Genomic DNA, 17,135 nt, shown 5'->3' with positions numbered 1-17,135 from the left:
TCCCAGCCTGTAATATAGCAATGGACATCACAACCCAAAAATAAAGTCAGCGAGTGGCCGATGTGTCTCTGCAGATCGAGGAGATCAGAAGGAGGGTGGAGAGACAGTGTCCTCTGGTCCAACGGACATTTATGTCCCGAATATCCTTATTAGTCCAAGTGGGACTGCAAACTTAAAGCAGGGTCCCTCCACTATCAGGTTTACTTAATTCCAAGACTCCTGGGTCTATTTCTGATCTCCTGTAAAGTGATACGCTGTCCCACCAATATGTCTCCTTCACATCAGTTTATCATAGACCATCCTCTCTCTCTCTTTTTATCCCCATCCAAACTTGAGGCTGTGGCTAAAGTTAGACTGGTCTGCGCGGGGGTATATAAGCCCCCCGGGATGGACGAATAACGCGGCTTCACCTTGTCTTCTCCCTCTTGATCATCTACACCTCAGCTCTCACCGTCTCAAGATGGTGAGTACCACAGATCCCTCATCCCTGCTGTCTGTGCTGCTGGATATATCTACAGGAATCACAGCAGCTCTATGGAATAAACTCCACTTTTTGATTTTTTTTCCCTTCTTTTTTTGTTGAAGCTTGAAATAATATTAATGCTAAAGATGGGATCATTGTCATCATTCCCAGTAGATCAGCTGATTCAGGACATTTGGCGTGGATTGTTGCAGTTCTTGTGATGCTTTTTTAAAGATGCTTTAACTTTGTGTTGCTGAATTCGAATTGCATGCCGAGTCTTAACATCTACGGGGCCACATTTAAAGCCATTTGAAGCCCCTCTTAAACCACATACATGTGATACTGTCATGTCTGATAAAAGACATCTTTGCTATTTTGAGCTCCCAACAGTGGGGTCAAGGCCTTTTTAAAATGTTGTGACATGATTGATTAGGGAAATGAGAAATATTTTGTTCAGCTTCACAAGATTAATTGAAATTGTTTATTCCCCTATTGTTTCTTTTTTTTGTAGAATTATCACTGTAGGCTTCTTTATATATTAAACAAGTTTGAAGTAACATTATCCTCTTGTACATTCTGAGGTATACACTCCTCATTTTAAAGGGTTAAAACCAGAGAAGGTGTACTGCCTGTACAGAAGTCAGTATGATTATTGTGGTTTTTTTGACAGGAGTTGTCTCACCTGAAGATGCTTTCTTGTATTTGTCCTCCAGGCACCAAAGAAGGCTAAGAGGAGGCAGGGAGGAGGAGACAGTGGCTCCTCCAACGTGTTCTCTATGTTTGAGCAGAGCCAGATTCAGGAGTACAAAGAGGTGAGGATTGTCCGGCCCAAACAGCAAAACTCCATCCCTGCAGGATCCTCTCTTCTTCATTGTGCTGCATCAGTCTTGGCAGCAGAGAGAAAAATGACACATGCGTGATTGACAAATAGAAAAAGAAAGTTTAGTGTAATTTCAAATAACTTTCTTGGAGATGGTACACCAAATTTAGAGTTTGGTTAAGCAGCCTTTGGATCCATTTTCACAGCAGTTGCTATTTTGTGGGCCCCCCTCTTCTCCCCTGACAGTTTAATAAGCGCGAGAATGTCATTAGGAGGGAGCTTTGAAATTTCTGACACCATCTGAAGCTCTCCTCCAGCTGTCAGTCAGACGCCTCCTTAAAGCTTGTGATGAGGGCTGGGAGGCCCAGGAGAACAGATGGACTTGAAAAAAGGGTTGTTTAATGCAGGACAGAAACATTTAGAGAGAGGGCACATATTTATGTTTTTAAATTGTACTTGTCTTAATTTCCAAAATGACTTTTGATTCAATGAGTCGAGAACGAGAGAAACATAAGGATAAGTGTAAAAGTGAGGTTTTACTGGCCAGTATAACAGCTAAGTAAAGACGGGGGATTTTTTTAAGGATGGGCTGTCAAGGCATCGGATAATGATGGCGTATTCAGCGGAGGGATATGTGCTGCGAATAGAAGGAACATTCCTGCTGTGATAAGTGATACGGGTACTTAAGTGCCACTTCAGGAATGTATAACTTGATGAAGAGGATGATCTAAGCGTGTCACATACTGTAGATGGAAAGATGGCAGCCAGGGGTAGATGGATTTTCTATCTGTAGGAGGTGCATGTATATGTGTGTGTGTGTGTGTGTGTGTGTGTGTGTGTGTGTGTCTGTGTGTGAGAGAGAGAGAGAGACAGGGTGGTGAAAGAGGTTGTTGGCTGAGTTCAAGTTCAAGTCCAAGGGGTCATCTTAAATTTCATCAACGTAAGTTGCACTGAGTGAGCAGATCAGACAGCTGTTTGAGAAATGATACTTCCCCAGATTAACATGTAAGGAAAGACTCGGGGCCACCTCAAGCTACCCCATCCCACTGAAGGAGCCAAGTCTATTCTAACAGTTTACATGCCCCCCCCCCCCTCTCTCTTTAGGCCTTCACAATCATTGACCAGAACAGAGACGGTATCATCAGCAAAGATGACTTGAGGGACGTGCTGGCTTCACTGGGTGAGCTGGATCAATCTGAACAGGAGCGTGTGTGATATGTGTTTTGTTTTTTTTAAAGGTACATTGTTGTAATCTGATTGATTTTTTGGGGGTCTTGTAGGCCAGCTGAACGTGAAGAATGAGGAGCTGGAGGCCATGATCAAGGAGGCCAGCGGCCCCATCAACTTCACCGTCTTCCTCACCATGTTTGGAGAGAAGCTGAAGGGTGAGCTTCTAATTTAACAAACTGTCACTCACACACGTTGATTTGTCTCACAATATGTTTGTAACACAGAATATGTCACAATATTCTGCCGTTCATTCATAAAGGAAACTTGTCTAACTGTATTTATATTTAAAGTAACAGTTACATGTTGGCTTTCGATCAACATTTTAGGTGGTGGAGCTCTTTTGTATAATGTTATTTTCTTAAATGACTTGTCTTGTACTCTTACACTTCATTCATTCGTTTTACCCACAATGAAGTATTTAAATTCTGTTGCGTTACTTACTTTCTCACCTCTTCTCCTCCCTGACTAGGTGCTGACCCCGAGGATGTTATTCTTACAGCCTTCAAGGTTCTGGACCCCGAAGCTACTGGATCTATCAAGAAGGAATTGTGAGCATGTTTAAACAATGTTCATCATGCATTTCCAACGAGCAAGAATTCAAATGTAATGCCTCTCTGTTCATCCATTCCAGCCTTGAGGAGCTTCTGACCACTCAGTGCGACAGGTTCAGCAAGGAGGAGGTAAAGTCCCGCACTTTTAAGAAGGACACTGCACGTTTCTGTAGACTGGTTTATTAGTCTCCGTGCCTTTATGTCAGACAGTATCTAATCTACTACGGTATATGACGTTTTCTTTAACAACAACATATTATCTCATTAGTCCTATCAAACCTATTTATGACACTTTGCAGTGAAGCACCTTTCCAATCCTCTTTTTCTCTCCCTCAGATTAAGAACATGTGGTCCGCCTTCCCCCCAGATGTTGCTGGCAACGTAGACTACAAGAACATCTGCTACGTCATCACACACGGAGAGGAGAAGGAGGAGTAAAGAGAGAGCTAGAAGACAAATAAAGACAGCAATCCCTTTGCTATTCTGCCTTCCCTTGCCCTTTCCTTTCCTCCTCTTCCTTCCCCCTCACCTTTTGTGAAAACCCATGCGCTCACCTGTTCATGTTCATACCAAAGACTATGTCGCACTGACACATGAAAGGGTCGACGCCTATGAGGTGTCTATGTTTGCTTATGGGGAATAGGGGTGATTTTCAATAAAATTATCCTGTAACATCATTTCCATCCACAAGCTTTTCTCACAAACCTTTTCTTTCCTCTCACTTCTTCATGTCTGCCTGCCCTTCATCACTTCATCCTGAGGTGTTTGTGTGAATGAAACGTGTTCCTCAGTTCCTCCTCGGTATCTGAGGAGAGGGGGGGCGGGGGGGGGTTTACAAAACCTGAGGACTTCATTCCAAATTCTGAAGATGTCCTCTCAGGTGGATGGGGAAGTGGGAGGAGAGAGAGCTTTTTGCAGGTTAGAGAGGACAACAGTTGCCTCCTTAAAGCGACGGCAACTTTTGTCCTTGAAAAGTGAAAGAAATGAATGAAGGAGAGGAGAGAAGGGACCGAAAGAAAACATTCAAATCTTCGTCGTCTTTCCCTCCACTCCTTCATCCATCCATGAAATCCTCTTCTTTTCAGAAGGTTTCTCAACTTCAGGAACTGGTCTCTTCCTCACCTTTCCTCTGTAATGAATAAAAGGGACAAACTGTGAATAAAATCTCTTTCCTTTTCTAAAATAGTGTCTCTGTTCAGTGGCTCTGGGGGACAGGGTTCAGGGGGGGTACAAGTCCAGTGAAATGGATCCCAGAATCCCTCATAAATATATATCTAGTGACCTCTAGTGGAGCCTCTTTACACCTGCAGGTACAAACACAGGCCAGAGGAGGGTCTTCTGATCAATACAGACCAGCCCGAGTTCTACTTCTGCAAAATGCGTGTGCATAAAAGAAATAACTCGCTATTAAAAAAAAACATCAAATAACTCTAAGACACAGTATAGAAATCACCATATTCAAATAAACCAATATAGCTCAATAAATAAATGTGATTTATTGGACACAGATTAATCAGCTGAGAAAAACACCAGAATATATTTAAAAGAAATATATGTGGAATTAATAATTAAAAGTAAACTAAAGAAACATCCTTACGTCTTCCTCTACATTCATCTCAGTCTGAGTAATATGAACTTCATTCCTTCACATTTGGCTATTTATAATATAGTGATAGAAATAACATTCTGTATTTTTAAGGCAGTGGCAGCTGATTCTCCATGGTTAAAAATAGATGAAAGTTATTTTAATCTACAGAATTTCATGTTTCCAGGAACATGAGTAACGCACACACGCGCGCACACGCACACACCGTGGTCTCAGGCTTGACTTGTACGCTACTAACTTTTTAATAGTCATCATACATAAGGAGAACCTCCTCCAAGAAACACAAACACACCCTGATGATTTAATATATTATGGTTTATTACTCATCACAAATGTCATTATCATCAATTAAATACATCAGTTGTAGATCTGAAGGAATGAATTCAATTAGCTATGAATTTTATTTCACTTTCGCCGTAGAGAGAGAGAGAGACGTGTAAACTTAAAAACATGAAGAAAAGACGTATCGGCAAAGGGAGAATGAAACAGTTTAAATGGGTGTTGTTGTTTTTAAATATTTGCATCCGTGGGGTAATTCCCCAATGTATGTAACCAAGAGATACGATTTTAAGACCGATGCAGAAATGTACAAAGGACCTCCAGAAATGTAATCCTCAATTCATCCACAGCCGATCTAAGCGCTGATTCAACAAGAAGCCAGATGTCAAATTGATCATTGAACATATTGCTCATCAAATATTTTCATCCACGGGCCTGAACATTTGCTCCTAAAATGACCTACCAGAGCACAGAAACCAGTTTTTTCCATGCCAACGATCTATGGAGGATACTTTGCATAGATGTGTTGAGTTGATCCTCACTAATACTACACTAATCTGTGCCTGTGTGAATGCACAGGCGTTAAAATAGAGGAGCAGGATGTGTGTGTGATTAATTTTTGCGATTTGGATGACAGCCTGAAATAAGTGAGAAGAATGGAAATGGAGGACATGTTGGCTACAAAGCTACACGGAAGTCCCTCTAATCCTTGACTACAAAAACAGTACAGTATAAGAGCATCAATGTTTTTTTGTTTTTTTTGCTATCAAATGGTTTCACACAAACTACCCGGCACTACTCACCATATACTGATGAGGTTCAGTGCATTTAATGTAGGCATAAATATCTTACAGTACAGGACACTAAATGTAAATAGCTTAGGGAGTTAGTCCATAAATTATTATGAATGTTACAACACAACTTAGTGAGACTGACATACTTAAGATCTTGAATAAAAAGAACTATTCCAATCTCCTCTTAGTCTATTATACAGTACAATTAAGACCTTTGACTTCCAAAACGTATGTCTGAATCACTCTTTGCTCTTTCATTTCACCACTCTAGTCTGTTTTAATACTGCACTTCAGTAAACTGGAGACTCGTGAACTTCAAAGTTGACCAAAACAACAGTGACGGTAAACATAATCAAAGCAAAGAGTTGAATGAAGTTTGTGGAGTGAAAGCAGAGGACTCAGCATGTGCAGAACTTAAAAAATAATAATAATCAAATAATCCCTCTGCAACTACATTGTGTGTAGTCAGCCATCATTCCAGTCAACCAGGTGTCTCTCGCTCACATAGAAAAATAGTCGGATCAAAAAAAATAATAATAAGAATAATTCATAATATACTATATTTGATTAAATTAACCACTTTGTACATAAATACATCAGAGCCCCGAAGGTCAACGATCTGAGGTTCATGCTACATTGGCACACCTGGCACCTCTACTCGAGTGGCTTCCTATAGGTCCTCAAGCCGCAGATTTCAAACGAGATGAAACCGGATTGAGACTCTCGCTCTCTACGTAACTACACTATCGGAGTGGTTGACTTCAGTGGTGCTTTGTGACAAACTCACAAGTGCAAAAATCATCCTTCATTCTTTTAAAAACACATTCTAACGGGATAATGAAATGAAGTTCTTACCCATACTGAAGTTTGGCTAATTTTAACACAATTACTTGGGATTTTGTTCGCGTGGAAAGCAATACTCATTTTAGAATTGGACATGTGGTCGATTGGACTTCCGCCTGCTGTTTGGAAAACGTCAGTCCAGTAAGATTAGAATGAGGCCTAATCAATACTCCCATCATAAAGCAGGAGTGAAAACACACCTCCGTGGTGTGTGGTTTTACTTTGCACTCCTCACTCTTTTCATTCATCAACATCCTTCTATTTTCATCACTTAGATTTATTCCAATGATGAATTAATGTGGGGGAAAAACACAAGAATAAGTGTTTGTTTGATTTGAGAGGGGGAAAAAAAAACGTCAGAGGGAGTCTATAACCAGATAGGCCACACATAGAACAGTAACACACTTCACTATACTACTAAGGCACACACTCACAACACTTAACATGACAATAAATACATCCTCAACATCATCACTAAGGGATCTGTCCACAGTGCCTGCGTTGGATGCAGAAGGATTTTCTTTTCTTTCGTTTTTTTTGTTCCAGGCATTTTGAAAACACTGTCCACCGATGAGAACTGACAGGGCATCAGGAACACTAACAGGATCCTATGTACTGTAGGTAGATGCATCGTATATTTACATGCTCTATGGCACCACTACTACACCTGCAAACAATCCCTCAATCCTCATCAACAATCCATTTAGTCGAGGTGTGTCTAACCACCGCCATCAATCTGGTAAAAAGAATAAAAATGAAAAAAGGGAATTTAAAAAAACTAAAAAGGTAATGACTGTAATAATCTGAACAAATATTCAGACTCACAGTATGTGCTCCAGTTGAAAAAGGAAAATTGTCCCGTCTTAATAACACTCTGAAAAAAGAAAGCATTGGACAAGAGGCAGAGAGCCCCCTGAGGTGCTATTAAAACCATGATCCAGTTTTCTCCACCACAGCCCCTGGGCTACACCAAGTCTTCAAAATGGTGACATTAGAGAGGAAGCCATCCCATGTTTTTTTTTTTTTGTTTCTTTTTATTATTAATCGCTCTTTGTCTCTGCAGTTTTTTTTGTTCCCCTGACCTCTTCTTTTGTTCAGTGTCCCTTTTTTGATGATCTTTGAATGATGGGGTGAAAAACTAGGCCGAATCTCTCGCTGCTGTAGCTCCATTTTTGTCCTCAGCCTCTCCTCCCCCTTTTTCCTTTTTCTTCCCCCCTCTCTTCTTCTCCTTTTCTAGCCTCTCTTTCTCCTTCCTGAGCCTCTCTTTTTCCACCTTTTCCTTCTCTTTCTTTTCCTTCAGTTTTTTCTTCTCGTCTTCCTTCTCCTTCTTCTTGTCTTCTTTGCTCTTCTTCCTCTTCTTTCCATCTTCCTCCGCGGTTTTGGCCTCGGCCACCGGCGATGCTTCTTTTTTTATTTCTGGACAGGGGGGCAAAGGGGCGTTGTTTGCAGTGGGAGAGGGGAGCGTTTGAGTGATTTGCTCAGACACAATCACCGGGGCGGGGGTCAGAGTGTTGGGTTGTGGAGCTGTGCTTTGTGATGGGGCAGAAGAAGCGGACTGGCCTTGTGCTGAGGCGCCTTCTGAGACCTCAGCAGACCCATGTGATGAAGCAGTGGCACCCACGATTAAGGGACTTCGAACATGGGGAGCCGGTGCTTTTTGACCTGCTCCTGGTGGAATTGGTGGTTTATTGGCGGTGCCTCGCCCTTGGCTTGATGTTGCAGTGGGCAGGCCCTCCATCCCTGAAGGCCCTGAGAAGGAGCCCTTTTTCATTTGGGAGTGGAAAGGAGACTTGGACTTGCGGAAGCCGGGGAGTGAGAGCAGACTGGAAGAAGCCCTGAGGGGTCCTGGCGGAGGGATCGAGCTTCCAAGGAAGGAGAAGCTGCCGCCAGAGCTGATGGAGGCTGCACGGCGTTTGTGCTCAAAGATGGCTCTCGTACCGTGGAGGCGGCGGCCTGGCTGATGCGTCAGTTCCCCCCTGGACTCCCTCCACTTCCTTACCTGAATGCTGCATTCCTTCTCGATGAGCGCCTCGGTCACTGGGAGTATGACAATCTGGACGTCAGATCAGACAGAGAAGAGACAGACAGAGGAAGTGAAGATTACTAGACTGGACATTACAGGACTAAGTGACTCATAACTGGTGTGTGTGAGTAAAAACAGAAGCAGCTTTTGTTTATTGGGCGCTTCCAGAAACAGACTTACCTCCTGTACCAGTATGTCCTCTCTGATCGTGTCGGGGGAGATGTTGCGGAGACGCTCCATGGTTTCATACATTCCCTGCAGTTCCCGAAGCTTATCCACAGAGCCGAGCATCTGTTTCAGTAGCACCAGGCCGACACGAAACACTATCTTCACCCCTAAAAGCAGACAGCAAACAAGAAAACAATAATAAACTTAGTTCAAGATATACAAAAAGCTCTTATCTTTCATTTTGGTATTAAACAGAATATCACAACAGGACGGGCGGCCCGGGTTCAACTCCGGCCTGTGGCCTCTTTCCCGCATGTCATTCCCTCTCTCTCCCCCCTTAATTTCCAACTCTATCCACTTTCTCTCCAATAAAAGGCAAAAAAGCCCAAAAATAAATCTTAAAAAAAAAGAAGAAAAAAAGCACGTCCAATGCACCTCAGAGACATCACAACACAATCCAACAATAAAAACCGTGAAATTAAAAATTCATTAAAAACCTAAAAAAAGGATACTGCACACAACCAATGACACAAGTCACAACGCACATACACACACACACATGTGGTTATATAGACTGATCTCCATGACTTTTTTCTTCAAGTGCCCCCGTGCTTGTGCACGTGCATGAGCAGTCGCACCATGCTGAAGCCCACCTCTTCCAAGGAAGGAAGTGTAGCGGTTCGGAGCACTCGCACTGGTCAAATGAACTGGACTCTGGGGTCAAATGTGCTTGGCTATAGTACGGATTGCCTAGAGCGTTCCCTAAGAGGTGACTGAACTTTACGGATATAGGTGTTACCTTCACAGAAGAACATGTCCCATACGCGCAGCACAGAGGACCATGGCAAGGTGCGTGAGAAGATGCACATGAACCATTCAGTCATGTAGAGAATCGGGTCAATCTTAAACTTCTTTAGATGACGGTACGCCATCGGACAGGTACGTCGTAACAGGGAGAAGAAGATCTCGCCATCCAGCTGGATCGCTTCCTAAAAGACAAAAAGTGGAGTCAACAAAGCGGAGAAAACCAACATGCAGATTCTGACAGACTACAGTTAGTCCATTCACTCACCAGTCCGGCGCTGTAGTAGCCAGGAAGGTACTTCTCGCATATCTGGACCAGGCACCAAAAAGCTTGCTGGAAAATAGAAAGATTACAACACATGAAGTGTGGGGAAAAACAACAACAATAACTAAAGGGTGAGGTCAAAACCAATTGCATCAAGTACCTCTCATGTTTCTTCCTTATTTTGGTGTCTTTTTAAAAACAGAACAATGAACGCAAAATGAAGTGACTTAATCTTCTCTTCTTTTCATCTCTGTGTATTTGTTGAACTCTCTTTTGTTGCTGCTCCCTGGACTGTTTTAGAGTCATTCGTATAGCGCACCCACTGCGTCTTGTGCATCACAACATTGTTTGATCACACCATAGAAACCCTCCGACTGACGTTTTTTAAAGAACACTGTCGGACTCAATGAACTCAGGTTTCAAACTGCAAGTAAAAGCAGATCTTTGTGGTCAACCTGCTTGAAGAAGGTCGCTGGTAGGGAGCGATTGAGCGGTAACTTGAGTCCTGACTGCATCACACACGCGCTTGATTTTTGCAGGACACCTTGTCTGCTGTGAGCCTTCTCTATGTAGTTTCAGCAGCGTCATCAGTCTGCTGCCCGTCTATTTATAATGTATGCAGTAACCAGAAAGGGCCAAACAGCCTCAGCTTGTTTTGTCTGCTTGCCACCTGACTCCTTTTTCCTCACGAGTTGTTTCTTTAGTGTTGAATCGGCTGAGATGGCATTTGGCTAACAAATGTATCACCATAAATATTTGGCAACAACTGTTTTTACTCGAGACAAAGACGAGACATTGACGAGCTAAAAATAGATCTTTGATAATAAAAACAAGTACGTTTTGTTTCCTTCAACCAGATGAGACGGGACTTTAAAAAAAATAAAATAAAATAAAAAAAGACCATAAAGGATTCTTGCTCTTGACACAATTCCCATCATTAAACACAATTTTATCATACCGCCAAGATGAGGAAAAAAAACATCCAACTATGCCTAACAGAAGAGTTCAGCTTTAAACAAAGCATAGCATTGATAATCAAGCACTACAACTCAAGAATGAACTGCATCTCGCAACTTTATGACGTTCACTCCTCGTCTTGTGCGCTTACAGGTCGAGCATCAACTGTGAAATCTTTTTCTTTGATCAAATTATACAGAGGGCATTTGACAGCACACCTGTACCCTATTCAGCTCAAACCCTGTGAAAACATTCTCACCTCAGCAGGCATATGCATGAGCAGCACTGCAGCCACAGGAGCCTGGGCCTGGCAGTAGCCCTCGTCAGGTCGGTAGATGGTGTAGGCCTTCAGGATCCGATACAGATCCTGTTGCCTGGAGGAACAAAGAACTAAATCAACAAAAAAAACCTAACACAGCTTGCTTCGACTCAATGCAAATTGAGATAATGCAGGGCCAGGAAATAACTTTTAAAGTGGAGGGGACTTCCCCCAAGACTTTTAAAATGTGTACGTCTGTGAGGCAGAGAAGGAGCTGGTGCTCAAGTGATCTGGATCTCTTATTCCGACGCTCTGTTTCTGCCAAGTCTGTCCTTTACTACGACACTGCAAACATCATTGTAAGTTTATGCAGGATTTTACCACATAATGAGTGTCAGCATCTCATATATTCTGATTGACTATCAGGAATTCTGGGCAAAAACTCAGGCCCTGTAATTCCTGTTAAAACACCCAACAAGGTCACTTATCCAGCCAAACGTTATCATTATATCTGTTCATGTATGTGATTTTTTATATTGGAGTTCATCAGTCTCACAATCCTGTATTAGTTGAATTGTGTGTTTCACATTGTTTAAATTTTAAGTATCTATTCTTATTTTTTCTATGATGTGATTTACAACATTTTCCCCAAGGCAATCATGGTGACTTACGGACAGACAGTGTATATAATTCCTCTTATATGAAAATGTACATTTTAGGATTGCAGTCCGTGTGGTTAATTCATTTATATTTATTATTTGTTTTTGCATTGATGTTTTTTTTTTACCCATGGCCTCCTCGTGCAGCAAACATCTCATGGAAAGGGAACTGTCTGTGGAGATCCTTCTCTATGATGTCTAACCATTTGGCTTCTCCCTGCTCTCTCTCCAGCTCCTGAAATGAAAAAAATATATATACGTTTTTCATTTTATGGAGTCAGTTTTCAAATCAGCTATTAAAGTGGAGAAGTCTGCAGAGCCGTGTATGAAACAACATGAAAGAGTCTTCTTCAGACTGCAAATACAAAACTTACTGGGACCCCGACCCAGCTGAGGCCAGACCCCCTGCAATGTGGACACAACCAGGCAGGATTACGAGTCCTGATAAGAGGCTTAGAGCTCTTTAGGTCTGCGTCTGCCTCTTTAGCACCCCTGGAGTTGAAATTACCTGACCAAGCCACAACTTCCTATTAACATGGTTGACATTCGAGCCAGTTACTAAATCCAAAACCTTCAGCTACTTCCCGTTATTTGGTACCATTAAAGCATATTTGTGGCAGCCTAGAAAGCATGCATTGTCACACATGAAAACATTAAAACAAACTCGTCTCTGCTCTCTGTTGTCTCGCTGACATTAATGCTGTAGACAATGGGTTACAGATGGAGAGACAGGTTTCCATACTCATAACTAAGGTTTGAAAAACAATGACAAACAAGACTTTGACCAAATTCAGGATTCAGTAAAATCCCCTCAAAATGACAATTCTCTTTGAAGAAAGAAAGGTATAAATGATACCAGAAGACATTGAGTGGTTGCATCAAGACTTTTTTGTTTTTAACAATTCCTTCGCTTTTCTCCTTTTTGTCTGAAATACTGGGGGAAAAGTGTTCCTCAATCCATGTGTAATGCACGGTGAATCTGTGCAATTTGATTTAACGACTGCATAAACATTGAAGAAATCGGTAAACTCCAAAAAATATATACATTGTCGTATTGATACCTCAAATTTTCCAGGGTTGGCATCCAGGAGGTCCTTACTGTTGGACAGCAGCTGCCAGGCTTTAGCTCTGAGAGACGATGGAATCCCTTTCCTGCAGCGCATCTTCACCTACAACATACAAACACACACACGGTAGTCCGCTTTAGCATGTTGTCAGGTATTAAAAACAAACAAGGGTATCTGGAAAGGCTGGCATGCATACCTTCTGGAAGCGATGTTTAGTCCACTTATCCCAGTTGTGGAACATATCGAGCCATTTGACCTCCCTCTGTCTGGCAACTTCAACTCGAAATTCCTTTTCTCTGAAACAGTGAGTAATGTAACATGTCCTCATCAGCGACAGAAACAGGAAGTGCATTTTTCTTTTCACAGTCTATATATCGCACTCTGAAATGTTGATATATCTGTAACTCATATCTGATGGCACCGGTGAATGATGTCATTTTCTCTCCCTTGCATTCATTTGCACAAGATTACGCTGAAACGCTTGGACATCCTTAACCTTAACCACAGGTCGCTGTCACTACTGATGGTAAATCAATAACATTTTAATTATTCAAGAGTGGAAGAGCAATTAGCTTGTCAGAGAAAAAAAAGAAGCAAGGCTAAAAGGAAAAAAAAGGGAGGAAGAGAGCAGATGGGTGTAAGGGCTGATACCGCTGAGACGCACAGACAGTACATACTGAGTCACAAAAAACGCTCTCAGCATTATCTGAGTCAGACCAACGAAAGATAAGGGATGGACAGATATGTTTAGTGCTGCAGCAAAGGAGAATAGGGTGGGAAGGGAAAGGGCAAGGGGAGATGAAGATGCCCTCAATGTAAATAGATGACAGAATGAATAAAAGGTTTAGGAAGGCAAAGTGACCGATTCAAAGGAAGATAGTTTACACAGATGAATGTAAATCCTGCATATAAATAACGGTCTGGCCACAATCTTACTGCCTCTTATTTTGCACCTTAGCACCGAAAAAAAGAGAAGTGTCTTTTTTCCATCCTTTAAACAGCCACGCCTAACACGTGCCTCTAATCAAAGAATCACAAAGACCCTCGCTGGACATAATGGAATCACATCGTGGATGATCGATATTTCACACTGTGGTCGGTAGAGTGAGTCATTACTTAATGTCCTGATGCTTACCCGCCTTCACTGTACTGATTCCCACCAAGGAAGCCATATTTATCAGTGCGTCTGACAGCCAGGCCATTGATCTCCGAGTCTGAACCCACAGAGCTGCCATCATCTCCCAGCCCAGATAGAGACTCCAAAGTCCCCGACATCAGGCTGGCTGACTCAAGGTAGCTGAGGGTGTCAGGGGCTGGCCGAGGGTTGGGATTGGGGAGCGGGGGGACAAAGGCTGGCTCGTTGATAAGTGGAACAGTCGGGCTAGGGTGTTCTACTCTTGTTGGGGTGCTGGGCTGGTTTACTGCACTCGGATTCACAGGCTTGGGAGAGAGTGGAGGAGGCTGACTTTGGGCATTTTGTGCTTGCTGAAGTGGCTGAGGTTCCTCCTCAGCTGTAGTTGATGCTGTTGTGTCGCTGGATGCTGGAGGAGCAGGTGTGGGATTTGAAGCTGCAGAACTTTGGGGTTGGTCCACTTTAAGTTCCTCCATGAAAGGATTTGGATTGTGGGTGACGTGCACATTAGGGTAAAGATTGGGACCAGGATTGAGATCAGGAGAAGGGGATGCCAGTTGCGATTCACTTTGTGCTGATGTCTCACTTGGCTGTATGTTGGGTTCTGTTTCAGAATTCGAGAGCTCTGGAGCTGATGAGTCACCTGTCATTGGTTCCTGAGCTCCAGTCCCTGCATCTCGCCCTACCGATTCCTCTCTTTGTGGAGCAGCATCATGTACCGTTAACGTGAATGGAGTCTCAGCAGTGAGTTTAGGAGGACTTGAGGGAGGTTGGGGAGTCAAAGGTGGACCTCCCGACTGTGCTACAGGGTTGTTACTAGTCAAAGCTTCATCATTGTAGAGGGAAGACTGAGTTAAGGCCATCTGCCTTGCAGACTCTGGAGCAGGGCTGTTGGGAGCAGGGACTGTTGATGAGTTTGGAGAGATGGAAGGAGCTGCATGTGTATCACCCATTGCAGGTGGTGACGGGGATAAGGTGAAAAGTTCAGCCATGGTTCAACTATTATCACTCCTTTAAAAAAAAAAGAAAGAAAGAAAATGACTGAAGTGAGTTTTCTTTTGCCATAAAGCAGTCTAGCTGTAATAAAGAAAACATAACTATTGTATATAAAAATACATTACTTCTTCGCATCCAGTCAGTTCATTATTGATAACTCTTACGCATAGTCTCTATTCTTAAATCCAGATCAAAAATTAAATAGGATAATCCCAAAATACTTAATTGGTTTACGCAAAACTTTGAATGTGACATTGAAAAAACAAAAATGAAGTTAAAAGCAACTAATGTCCTGAGCTGTATTTCGTTTTTTGCCACATAGAGACCAAAGTCATACAGGAAATTACATTTTTGTAAGGATTTGAGTTAATCAGCTACTTTTAAAACCTACAAACAATTTACAACTTTACACCCAGCATCAAACACCTCATTTAAAAACTATCTATATCATATCCAGATGTACAACAGGCTGCACACTGTGACACTTACACCTTACTTGTGACAGAGAAAACTTAACAATGCTTTCCAGGTATGGACTCAATCACATTATCAACAAAGCCCTCCCGACAACCACAGTGATCCAGCAGTTTGCTGACAAAGCAGGATAATGTCTGTTGTCGTGGTTGACATGTTAGCAGCTAATAACATCAGTCACATTGTTGTCATAGATCCTCTCTGGAGGCCTCACTCGGCCCGTGTGAACTTCCCGATTCATCACACACACGGAGACAACTGTTTACTAATAGCTAATAAATCAACACCCCCACAGCATGCCAGGCCCGAACCGAGCAGCGTCCACGGCCTTGTCCACCCTGTAACCCCCGGCAATCACAACTTCCACTCGGCTGTACAACTCACCCACGACCGGCGTGTGACTGTGATCCGTCCGCCTGGAGAGCCAGGGGCTTCCTGCTCACACGTCGCCCCTGCCACAGCTCCGGTTCCGCAACCTCCTCCGTAAAATGAATAAACACACAAAGCAAAGGCGGGACCGGAGCAAGAACCACCACTAAACTGGGTGACGAGCAAATGTCCTGCACTCGGTGAGGTAGCTGGCTAAGTTACCAGCTAACAGAGTTAGCTTCTTTTAGCCTAGCTAGCAGGATGAATGTTTCGATTACAGCAGTTAGACATTAAGACTGTATGCGACTAATCTCGCCAAACTCTTAAAATCCTTCACTATAATTTTCATTCTAAAGCAAAACTAATGTTCTTTGTTTAATTTATCCAAGCGCAGCGACAGGGGTACATCCTACACCCGCAGCCTGCATTTCCTACTGACAGCTACGTGCGTGTTCTCGTCAATGTCGGCGGGCACACGCACGCAGCCTGTGCAGGATCCTCCCTTCTTCCACAACAGAATTTATCTCATTTACATGGTATACATTTCTGCTTACTTGACTTTATTTATTCCTCAGCCGTGTTTTAATTTGACCTTAATCGAACACATTAAGCACATTACCTCTAAAAGGTCAACACGATGTTTTTCTTGTAAAATATCAATAACTAAGGCATAAAAACGTCCTTAAAGGTTTCTTTTAATATCCGAAAAACTATACAGTTTGCAGTTAAACTAAAACTAAAGATACAATAACACAAAAACATTTATGATTTATCACTTACTTTAATATTCGAGTAGCTTTCTCATGCATGTTGAAGTTGAACCAGTAGATGGCACAATCGACTTTAATTACAAGCCTTTTATTGCTTCAGGGTTGCCTTGATCCGCCACTACACGTCTGGTACACTGACGCGCACGCGCGCACATACATGCACAAACCTTTCATTAGATCAGATGTCGTAATATACAAACATTATTATACATGGCAAGCATCAGTATGATGTTGTAGGCCTTATTCACAAGACAAACCAGTTAATGTTTTTTTTTTGTTTTACCTTCCCAAGTAACACAAATCAATGTTTTGTGTTTGGTTTGTTTTGGAAGAGCATATGAAATTTTGCTATGGGATTGTGACTCATGTCTCTGCTCCTTGTTATACTAGCAGGCATACTAAAATGTTGTGATGAGGATTGCAATGGAAAACCTCAGAAACCGGGGACACCCAGGCATAATTGTAACATTGTGAAGTTACTAGGGAACTCCCATATACTTGGGCTTCGTCATAAAAACAAAGCTGTCCATCTGGTTGTCATAGAGTCTAGAGACAAGTTTCCACAAGAGTTCAGCCCTTTGTACTGTGGGTAAACAAAGTTAGCTG

At 42.4% G+C, this 17,135-nt stretch overlaps 2 protein-coding genes across 2 annotated transcripts; one reads left to right on the top strand and one right to left on the bottom strand.

Annotated features, from left to right (window-relative positions):
* The first annotated feature begins 252 nt into the window (after positions 1 to 252).
* mylpfa (myosin light chain, phosphorylatable, fast skeletal muscle a) lies at positions 253 to 3,741 on the top strand. Its single transcript, XM_079365642.1, is given in 9 exon segments — positions 253 to 382; positions 385 to 429; positions 432 to 463; positions 1,177 to 1,275; positions 2,388 to 2,463; positions 2,564 to 2,668; positions 2,983 to 3,061; positions 3,145 to 3,193; positions 3,401 to 3,741. Coding segments are annotated over 9 exon segments (702 nt in total). The 5' UTR covers positions 253 to 267; the 3' UTR covers positions 3,503 to 3,741.
* Positions 3,742 to 3,933: 192 nt separating this feature from the next.
* On the bottom strand, positions 3,934 to 16,497 carry tbc1d10b (TBC1 domain family, member 10b). Its single transcript, XM_079365640.1, has 10 exons — positions 15,775 to 16,497; positions 13,924 to 14,931; positions 12,985 to 13,084; positions 12,783 to 12,890; positions 11,850 to 11,956; positions 11,063 to 11,177; positions 9,850 to 9,915; positions 9,577 to 9,766; positions 8,790 to 8,944; positions 3,934 to 8,639 (listed from the first exon to the last, which is right to left on the bottom strand). The coding sequence occupies exons 2-10, from the start codon at positions 14,910 to 14,912 to the stop codon at positions 7,725 to 7,727; spliced, it is 2,745 nt and encodes a 914-aa protein (XP_079221766.1). The 5' UTR covers positions 14,913 to 14,931; positions 15,775 to 16,497; the 3' UTR covers positions 3,934 to 7,724.
* Positions 16,498 to 17,135: the final 638 nt, after the last annotated feature.

Source organism: Symphodus melops, assembly GCF_947650265.1.
Source record: "Symphodus melops genome assembly, chromosome: 17".
NCBI classification, from domain to species: domain Eukaryota; kingdom Metazoa; phylum Chordata; class Actinopteri; order Labriformes; family Labridae; genus Symphodus; species Symphodus melops.
This window is presented reverse-complemented; position numbering and strand designations above follow the sequence as displayed.